Here is a 9,960-nt window from a genome sequence, read left to right on the forward strand (position 1 = left end):
ACAAGCTGGGGCTTGGGCAGGAGCCAAGCCCTAAATGGGCAGAGCCCCCAAGAGCTGGAGAAGGACGGAGTCAGCAGGGGAAGATGGTGGAGCTTCTCTGACGCACTTAAGTCAACCCATGGAAAGAAAAACAGATGGTGGGTTACCCCACCTGCAGAAGCGATGCACAAAAGGACCCAAAGCTCAGTGGCAAGGACAGACCCTTCCCCTGGCAGCCAGCACATGACCGCCCTGTTCCACTGCTATCACTCCCTGTGTCCTGATGGCATATGGAGAAAGTAGGGGGGGGGAAAGAGACACTTTGAGAGAAAAAACAGCCATGAAAGGAGGTTCAACTTTTGAATAAATTAAGTACTCATCCAAATAAATCTCATTTAATTTAGACCATTTTACATTCAAAGGGACCAAGTGCCCCCCTCCTCTTAACCCCATAGAAATGGAGACCAGAGAAACATGAGCTCGGATATAGAATGCTACATTCTTTACAGATCTGAACTATGTATAAATTTTAGTCACCTACATATATACATTTTTACATGTGTACATAGAGGCAAATGCACAGCACAAGATCTAGAAGGACTGACAGCACACAGTAAAAAGTTACCCTTGGAGCAGGGAGTGAATGAAAAGTGCTTCTGCTTTTATTGAAATGCATACATCTATTCCTTGTATGTTTTAGGGGGAAAAAAACACCTTAAAAGCTTACAAATAATATTAAGCACTTAACTATATACTGGCACAGTGCTAGGTACAGAGCAAACAAGGCTTAGTAGACGGAGTCTTTCAGCTGTACTCATTTTCTTATGGCTTGATGAGTTCAGTCATGGGCGAGTATTATCTGTGGATTCTTTGATGCTGCTTTAAGTGATCAGATCGTGCAAAATTCCTGTTGCATTTAGTACATAGGTAGGGCCGCTCCCCACTATGTTTTCTCTTGTGTCTGCTGAGCTCATCTGAACGGGGGAATTTCCATGTGCATCCCTTCACATTGCATTCGTAGGGCTTCTCCCCTGGACCAGAGAAAGAAAGAATTTTGTCATGCTTCTGGGTAGCAGGGGACAGGGAAAATGAAAGTGAATAGAGAAGATAAAGGTTTTGAGCATGTTGGAGTGGGAGAGGGAAAGCCAGAGGAGAGGAGACCGGAGGTGGTGAGTGAAAGAAGAAGAGAAGAAATGCATCATGAGCTAGAAGGACAAGAGGAAAACTGTGAAGGAAGGAAAAGAAGAGAAAATGAAAAATCTGCACTTCCCCAGCTCGCGCTCTTTCTCTCTCAAAAATAAACAAACATTAGGGGAGCCTGGGTGACTCAGAGGGTTGAACTTCAGGTCATGACTTCAGCTCAGATCATGATCTCAGTGTTTGTGGGTTCGAGCCCTCCCATGTGGCTTGCTACTGCCAGCACAGAGCCCACTTTGGATCCTCTGTTCCCGTCTTTCTGTCCCTCCCCCATTTGCACTCTCCCCAAATAAATACATATGAAAAAAAAAAAAAGAAAATGAGAAATAGGAAAAGCAAGGGTCAGCAGGAAAGTCAACAGGGGAATAAGGAGGTTGGGGGTGGGTATCTGTTGGGTTTAAAGAGAGGACCATGAAGTGTCAGTCCCAGTAGAGGTGAGGCCAAAACCATCCATAAGAGGTCAAACAAATTCTTCCACTTATTCCCATCATTAACAACACAAAAGGTTGCAGCCAGGTTGGCTCAGGCCCAGAACTATAGTCTGTCCCTGGGACTGCTTTGTCCACCCTTTCAAACAGGCCAACCTTTTCCAGTCTTCTGAGGTCCCAGGCTTAGAAAGAGGTGTCAGCAATCTCAAATGATCCCAAAGTTTCATAAGGGCACAAATCTTTAATCACTTGCTTGTCACCCCATCCCTCAGTCCTACCCCTCACTTACCAGTATGTTTGCGCTCATGGATCCGGAGGTGGGAAGGCTTAGTATATGATTTACCACAGTCCTGGTATGTGCAAGTGTAGGTCTTCAAAACGTTAGGATTCTTCTGGACTTGACATCTCTGGGTCTTGACGTTGCACTTCTGCTTTTCTAGGGTTTGTCCATAGATCAAATGGGAACTGGAAAAGTATAGGAATCCTGGGTATGGCAATGATGATGATTGATGTGGCATCATATGGTCTCCATAGACAGTGTGGTCATCAGTGGAAGTTGTCATATGATGCCCCTTAAGGGTCATCATCTGACCTCCATAGAGGGTCTGGTCATCACCAAAGGTGTTCACCTGGCTGTCATAGAGGATCTGGTCCCCATTGTAGGTCATCTGTCCTCCATAAAGGGTCTGGTCATCACTAAGTGACTTCATCTGGCCCCCATAGAGGGTCTGGTACCCGCCGAGGGTCATGTGGCCTCCATAGAGCATCTGGTCACCACTGTAGGTCTCCATCTGGCCCCCATAGAGGGTCTGGCCCCCAATGAAGGTCATATGGTCTCCATAGAGGGTCTGGTCATCACTGAGGGTCTTCATCTGTTGTTCTTCACACAGTGTTGTCATCTGGTTCCAATTCAGGGTCTGATTACCACTGGAAGTCATTGTATGGCCCTCAGTGAAGGTCTGCTTAGCACTGAAGGTCATCATGTGGTTCTCTTTAGGAACTGTCACCTGGCCTCCATAGAGGACCTGGTCATCACTGAGGGTCTTCATCTGACTACCTTCATTGGGGATCGCTATCTTATTTGCAGTTATCTTTTGGCAAGCAGTGAATGTTGTCTTTGGGTTGTCAATAACATCTGTCATCTGGGAGGTTGTGGGTCTTCTCTCATCAAAGAAGGTCACCTTTTGGATCACAGAAAAAGATTCAGTTAGGTCTCCAGGGGACATATCAAGGGCTGTAACAGTGGGTATTGTTGAGTTCTGAACAATGACTGTCCCAGGGATGTTAGGACAGGTAGAACTCACCATTGTAGACTTCAGAGGAGTCATCATCCTCTGGGTTGACTCATGTTGGCTGTCTTCACCATGGTCAGCCAGAGGTATATGGAGCTGTGGTTCTGGTGCAGCTGACATTTTTGCCTTATATGTCTCAGAGACATCCTTGAGGAACTCCTCGATTTCCTCAACTGTTTGAAGGAAAGAGTCCACGGAAGTCTCTTTGCTATTGCTGGGTAACTGAACTGGATCTTCAGCTGTGGGATCCTGCCAAAAAAAAAAAAAAAAAAAAAAAAAAATAGAAGTTCAGGGGTCTTACCCAGCTCAAATCCCAATTCCATATACCCTTCTCTGCCAATCCTTTCCTAATCTACACCACCATCATCTCCTGCCTAAAAGCCTGTGATGGCCTCCTAATTTCTCTGAGTCTGAAATAAGAAGGAACATACCTCAACATAATAAATGCCATATATAACAAGCCCACAACTAACATCTTCTGAATGGTGAAAAGTTGAAAGCTTTCCTCTAAGGATCGAGAACAAGATGAGCATGCTCATTCTCACCACTCCTATTCATCAAGATACCAGAAGTCTTAGCCAGAGAAATTACATAAGAAAAATAAACAAATGGCACCCAAATCAGAAAGGAAGAAGTAAAATTGTCTTTTTTGCAGATAATATGACCTTATATATACAAAACCCTAAAGACTCTTAAAAAAAACCCTGTTAGAACTAATAAATGAATTCAGTAAAGTTGCAGGAGACAAAATTAGTATGCAAAAATCAGTTGTGTTTCTATACACTAGCAACAGACTATTGAAAGAGAAATTTAAAAAATAATCCCATTTACAAAGCACCAAAACCAATAAAATTCTTGGGAATAAATTTAACCAAGGGTGAAAAACTTGTACACTGAAAACTGTAAGACACTGAAGAAAGAAACTGAAGAAACACAAACAAAAAGATATCCCCTGTTCTTGGATCAAGAGGATTATTGTTATAATGTCCACACTATCAAAAATGACCTACAGATTCAAAGTAATTCCTAACAAAGTTCCAATGTCATTTTTCACAAAAATAGGAAAGTTTTTTTAAACTTTTAAGAAGAGTTTATTTTGAGAGAGAGAGAGCGCACGCATACATGAGCGTGCGCAGCATGAGCAGAGGAGGGGCATAGAGAGAGGGAGAGAGAGAGAGAATCCCAAGTAGGCTCTGCACTGTCAGCACAGAGCCTGACTCAGGGCTTGAACTCACAAACCACGAGATCGTGACCTGAGCCGAAATCAAGAGGCAGAAGCTTAACCCACTAAGCCACCTAGGCGCCCCAGGAAAAACAATTCTAAAATTCGAATCAAACCACAAAAGGTTCAAAATAACAAAAGCAATCTTGAGAAAGAACAAAGCTGGAGGCATCACCGTTCCTGATTTTGTATTATGTTACAAAGTTCTAGTAGTCAAAACAGTATGGTACTGCCCTAAAAAGAGACACAGACCAATGAAACAGAATTGAGCACAGAGATAAACCCACACATACAGGTCAACTAATCTTTGAGAAGGATGCCAAGAACACACAATGGGGAAAGGATAGTTTCTCCCATAGGGGTGGGAAAACTGGATATGCCTGTGCAAAAGAATGACACTAGACTCCTTTCTTACACCACTCCCCAAAATTTACTTGAAATGGATTGAAGACTTAAATGTAAACTTGAAACCATAAAACTCCTTAGAAGAAAACAAAGGTCGGCAACAACTTTTGGGATGTGATACCAAAAACCCAAGCAACAAAAGCAAAAATAAACAAGTGGAACTGCATCAAACCGAAAAGCTTCGGTGCAGCAAAGGAAACAACAAAGTAAAAAGCAACTTGTGGAATGGGAGAAAATATTTGCAAGCTATCTCTTTGATAAGGAGTTAATATCTAAGTACATAAGAAACTTACACAACTCAAGAGCAAAAAACTAAACAACTCAATTGAAAAATGGACAAAAGACCTGCATAGACGTTTTTCCAGAGAAGGTATACAGATGGCCAGCAGGTACAGGAAAAAGTGTTGATCATCACTAATCATCAGGGAAATGCAAATATAAACCACAATGAGATAGCACCTCATTAACTGTTAGAATAGCTATTATCAAAAAGACAAGAGATAGGGGTGCCTGGGGGTCTCAGTTAGGCGTCTTGATTTTGGCTCAGGTCATGATCTCAGGGTCGTGAGATCAAGCTCAAGCTCTGTGTTGGGCTTTGCACTGAACGTGGAGCCTGCTTGGTTGGGATTCTCTCTCTCTCCCTCTCTCTGCCCCACCCCCACTGTTTGTCTGCTCTTGTGTGCTCTCTCTCTCTCTCTCAAAAAAAAAAAAAAAAAAAAAGAAAGAAAGAAAGAAAGAGAAAAGAAAGGAAAGAAAAGGAGAAAAGAAAACAGACAAGAGATAACACATCCTGGGGAGGATGGGGAGAAAAGGGAACCCTTGTGCACTGTTGTTGGAATTTGTAAATTGGTACAGTCATTATGGAAAATGGCATGGAAGTTTCTCAAAACAAACAAACAAACAAACAAACAAACAAACAAAAAACAGTAGACTATTATCCAGTCATTCCACTTCTGTGTATTTATCTGAAGGAAATATAATCAGGATCTCAAAGAGATATCTGCACATTCATGTTCATGGAAGCATTATTCACAATAGTCAAGATATGGAAACAACCAAAGTGTCTGTTGTCAGGGTGAATGGATAAATAAAGAAAATTTGGTGTGTGTATATATACATATATACACACACACAGTGGAATATTATTCGGCCACAAAGAAGATGGAAATTCATTTATTACAACATGGGTGAACCTGAAGGGCATCATGCTATGTGAAATAAGTCAGAGAAAGACAAATACTGCAGCATTTAGATGTGGCATGTAAAAAAGTTTGAACTCAGAATCAAGGAGTAAGAATGGTGATTGCTGGGGGCTGGGGGCATGCGGGGGCGGGGGGGTAGGAAACGGGGGGAGAGGGTGGTCAAAGGGTACAAACTTGCAGTCTTAAGGTGATTACGTTCTGAAGATCTAATGTACAGCACGGTGACTACACTTAATAATGCTGTATTGTATCCTCGAAATTTGTTGCAGATAGCAGATCTTAAGTATTCTCACCTAAACAAAAAGCTGACCACGTGAGGTGATAGATGTGTTAATTATCTTGATTGCAGTGGTCATTTCACAACATATACACACATCAAATCATCATGTTGCACACTTCAAATATACTCGAGTTTGTCAATTATACTCGAGTAAAGCTGGGGAAAATTAAAAAAAAAAAGGTGTTCCTAACAGGAAAAAAGGAAAAGAAAGAAGGAAGGTGGGAAGAGAGGGAGAGAAGAAAGGAATCATTCCCATCCGCGCTATTTTTCCCTCTCCAGATGCTAGTTAATTTTTAATCGACCCATCCAGGCCCCTCTGCCTCCTCAGCCTCGCGTTCTGCCCATCCTTCCACCCCTTCCACGACATTCGAAGTCGCCCAGGACCAGGCGGTGCGGTCTGGGGACTCTGGGGGACCAGGCGGACATAGCCATGCCCTCGAGGAGACTTCGGGGACAGCAACCAGAAGGCCCAGCACTAACGTTGTTTCCTCTGCAGGCCGCGTCAGTCTGCAGGAAGGCACCCCTTGGGCAGGGCAGGCACGCGGGGTCGCGGGATGCTCGGGAAACACGCCCCCCGAAGAAATGAACCATTTCGCTTGTTTCCGCCCCTCCTCCCCACGAGGGACCAGCATTCCCGACTGTCCACCCGAGAGTTTCGGACCTTCCCCGCTCCAGGACCCGGCCTTAGCCCCTCCGTTTGAAGGTGCAAACTCACCATAAGTGGCTCCAGCGCGTGACCGGGAAGCGTGCTGTCGTGTCTAAGGAGAACCAGCACTGAGCCTCTGGGCGCACCGCCTGGCTTCATATACGGCCAGGCCGGATGCGCGGGGGCCCGCAGATTCGCGCCTTTGGTTGGCCACGCCCTTCGGGGCGGGGCCCAGGGCACCCATCCCGCCACCTGTGCAGTCTCAGGACAGCTACTGATCGCGTTACCTATGAGGCCCCTCCGGATGTTACTACGGTTTCCCAAGTGCCCCCTCTTCCCCCCGCCCCCGTGCCGGGAAGCAATTTGTATGCGTTAGCCCATTTACCCTCACAACAGTCCTGTGAGGTGGATGTTAGAATCGTCATTATACTATGCGGAAACTGGAGCTCAGAGACCATTAAGTCATTCGCTGGAGGTTACAAAGAAAGTCAATCGCAGAGATCTGAACTAGATTTGAACTCAACGGTTTTGCGCTTGTAGGCTGTGCTTAAGCATAGGACGGTTCAACCCTAAATCCAATCAGCCGTTCAGTTCTGCGGAGTCCATCTCTTTGCTGTAAGTTTAACCAAATTACTTCCAGGGTAAAGTTCTAGATTCGATCAGGTCACCTAGAAATGGTAACGGCATTTTTGATGCCTATCTCCCTTCCCCCACCCCTCAAGTCCCGGAGACGGTTTCACCCCAGCAAAGTGACACACGCCTGGGGTTGCATGAGTGACTTCTGACCCCCTTCGGACTCCGCTCTAGGTCTCCATTTGGTCCCCAAGACCGATGACCCAACTATCACCAACTAGCCTTGGGGCGTTAGCGATTCCCACAAAGTCCTGCCCCAGGGCCACCCTTCCAGCCTCAGGTCTCTAAAATTTTTAACGCAAGCCGCCCACGCCCCTTTGCCTGGGGCCCTGAGATGGGTTGAGAGGTGAGGCGAGAGGGGCCACAGGGACTCCCAGACCCTGGCTGGGGGTATCGGCTGCTGGAAGGCCTGTCCTACTCGCATATCCAGTTGCCTCCTTCTCCCTCACTAAGGAGCTGCCATCATGGGATAAATTTATAATCCACACTGGTTTCTCCCATGGCTCCATCCCCAGGCAACACTAATCTGCTTTCTCTCACTATACTAATGTTTTTATGTGCTTTTAAATTCATGTAAGTGTCATTATTCACCACTTACTCTGAAATTTGCCTTTTTTCAATGGACGTTATGTCTTGACATCTATTCATGTGGATAGGGAATTAGCCTTTTAATTGCTGCTTTTCTCCTTTGTGTGAATAGAGAAATGAGGAGGCGCTTCCAAGGGGACTCAGGGTCCCCAGGAGGGACTGGCTTTTCTGATTCTGAAGCAAGGCGAGTAGGGAAGCATTGGTGTGAGCACACGACCAGGGCAAAGAAGGTCAGTTCCTCTGGAGATTACCTTTGAAGAAGTTGGGAAATTGCCTCTGAATAAGGGAGGCCAGTCCACTTTCTTAGATGTTTGGAAAGTAAAGGACATAAGCCCCTCAAATTCAGTGTCGCTGGCTGAATTTGTCTTGCTCTATTAAAGAAGTATATTAGGGGCGCCTGGGTGGCTCAGTCGGTTGAGCATCCGACTTCGGCTCATGTCATGATCTTACGGTCTGTGAGTTCGAGCCCCGCGTCGGGCTCTGTGCTGACAGCTCAGAGCCTGGAGCCTGCTTCGGATTCTGTGTCTCCCTCTCTTTCTTCCCCTCCCCTGCTCATGCTCTGTCTCTCTCTGTCTCAAAAATAAATAAAAACATAAAAAAAATTTAAAAAATAAAGAAGTATATTAAATAGAGTGAAGAAGTTAGTCTTTTTTTTAAATGGTTATATTTGAGGTGGGGGGGAGAGAGAAAGAAAGAGAGACAGAGAGAGAGAGTGCAAGTGGGGGCAGAGAGAGAGGGTGACACAGAATCTGAAGCAGGCTCCAGGATCTGAGCTGTTAGCACAGAGCCTGGCATGGGGATGGAACCCACCAACTGTGAGATCATGACCTGAGCCGAAGTTGGACACTTAACCAACTGAGTCACCCAGGTGCCATCCCTGAAGAAATTAGTCTTTAGTACTCTGAATCTTAAGGCAATTTAATTTTTTTAAGTATCTTTTAAATGTTTATTTATTTTTGAGAGAGAGAGAGCGCACACAAATGAGGGAGGGGCAGAGAGAGAGAGAAAGGGAGACTCAAGGATCCGAAGCGATCTGAGAGCACAGAGCACATGAGGCAGGGCTTGAACTCACCAACCATGAGATCATGACCTGAGCTGAAGTCTGACACTTAACCGGCTGAGCCACCCAGGCACACAATCTTAAGGTGATTTTCTACTGGCGGGAAAAAGTGCCGGGCAAATGAAAAAAGTAAATTGGACTAGAATGAGGGTTTTTTTTAGGTTTATTTATTTTCAGAGAGAGAGAGAGGCAGAGAAAGAGGGTGAGAATGAGAAAATCCCAGGCAGTCTCTGCACTGTGACACGGGGCTCAAACTCACAAACAGTGAGATTATGACCTGAGCCAAAGTTGGAGGCTTAACCAATTGAGCCACACAGGCACCCCAAGGACTAGAATGAGTTCTAAAACTTTGGTTAAAAGGTAAACATAATACTCTAATAAAAATTTAGAACTTCATGTAAATAATCATGTAAACAACTAAGTTATTAGAAACATTTTAAATAGTATTCATCTAATATAATTCCTTTGCCTGAAGAGTTGGGTAAGAAAAGGAAAGGAAAGGAAAGGAAAGGAAAGGAAAGGAAAGGAAAGGAAAGGAAAGGAAAGGAAAAGAAAGGAAAGGAAAAGGGAAAAAGGAGAAGGAAAAGGAAAGGAAAGGAAAGAAAAGAAAAGAAAAGAAAAGAAAAAAGAAAAGCTGCATTTGACCAAGTTGGAGATATAAAATGAAGACTTTCAAGTTGCTATCAAGTCAGCCATTACTAGTCATAAAAAAAGGTTTTAAGAAACTCTTTTGTACTAAGTTTTTGTTTTGTTTTGTTTTGCTTTTAAGGAGGCTCAGCCTCCAACATGGGGCTTGAATTCAATCCTGAGATCAAGAGTCGTGTGCTCTCCCCACTGAGCCAGCCAAGCACCCCTGTACTAAGACTTTTAGCTGAGATTCAGAAAGTAAACAAAATCAAGGAAATCTAAAGCTCATCAATATTAATTTAATGCATTTAATCAAGGTAAACCCTTTGATAAATTAAATTGTTTGAGGAGTCTGGCATTTAAATGATGACTTCTAGATTTTACCTCTGAGAAATAAGCAG

At 44.3% G+C, this 9,960-nt stretch overlaps 1 protein-coding gene across 1 annotated transcript; it reads right to left on the bottom strand.

Annotated features, from left to right (window-relative positions):
* Positions 1-757: 757 nt before the first annotated feature.
* On the bottom strand, positions 758-3,116 carry KLF18 (KLF transcription factor 18). The gene is made up of 3 exons (XM_086715245.1): positions 2,909-3,116; positions 1,894-2,785; positions 758-1,010 (listed from the first exon to the last, which is right to left on the bottom strand). The coding sequence occupies exons 1-3, from the start codon at positions 3,014-3,016 to the stop codon at positions 835-837; spliced, it is 1,176 nt and encodes a 391-aa protein (XP_086571371.1). The 5' UTR covers positions 3,017-3,116; the 3' UTR covers positions 758-834.
* Positions 3,117-9,960: the final 6,844 nt, after the last annotated feature.

This window comes from Puma concolor, chromosome C1 (genome assembly GCF_028749965.1).
Source record: "Puma concolor isolate L17-30 chromosome C1, mPumCon1.1.hap2, whole genome shotgun sequence".
Lineage (NCBI taxonomy): Eukaryota > Metazoa > Chordata > Mammalia > Carnivora > Felidae > Puma > Puma concolor.

Coding starts and splice junctions, on each gene's coding strand:
- KLF18 (XM_086715245.1), bottom strand. CDS start 3,016: ATGTCAGCTGCACCAGAACCACAGCTCCATATACCTCTGGCTGACCAT. Junction 2,786..2,908: donor CTCCTCTGAAGTCTACAATG/GTGAGTTCTACC, acceptor GTGATCCAAAAG/GTGACCTTCTTTGATGAGAG. Junction 1,011..1,893: donor CCATGAGCGCAAACATACTG/GTAAGTGAGGGG, acceptor TCTCTGGTCCAG/GGGAGAAGCCCTACGAATGC.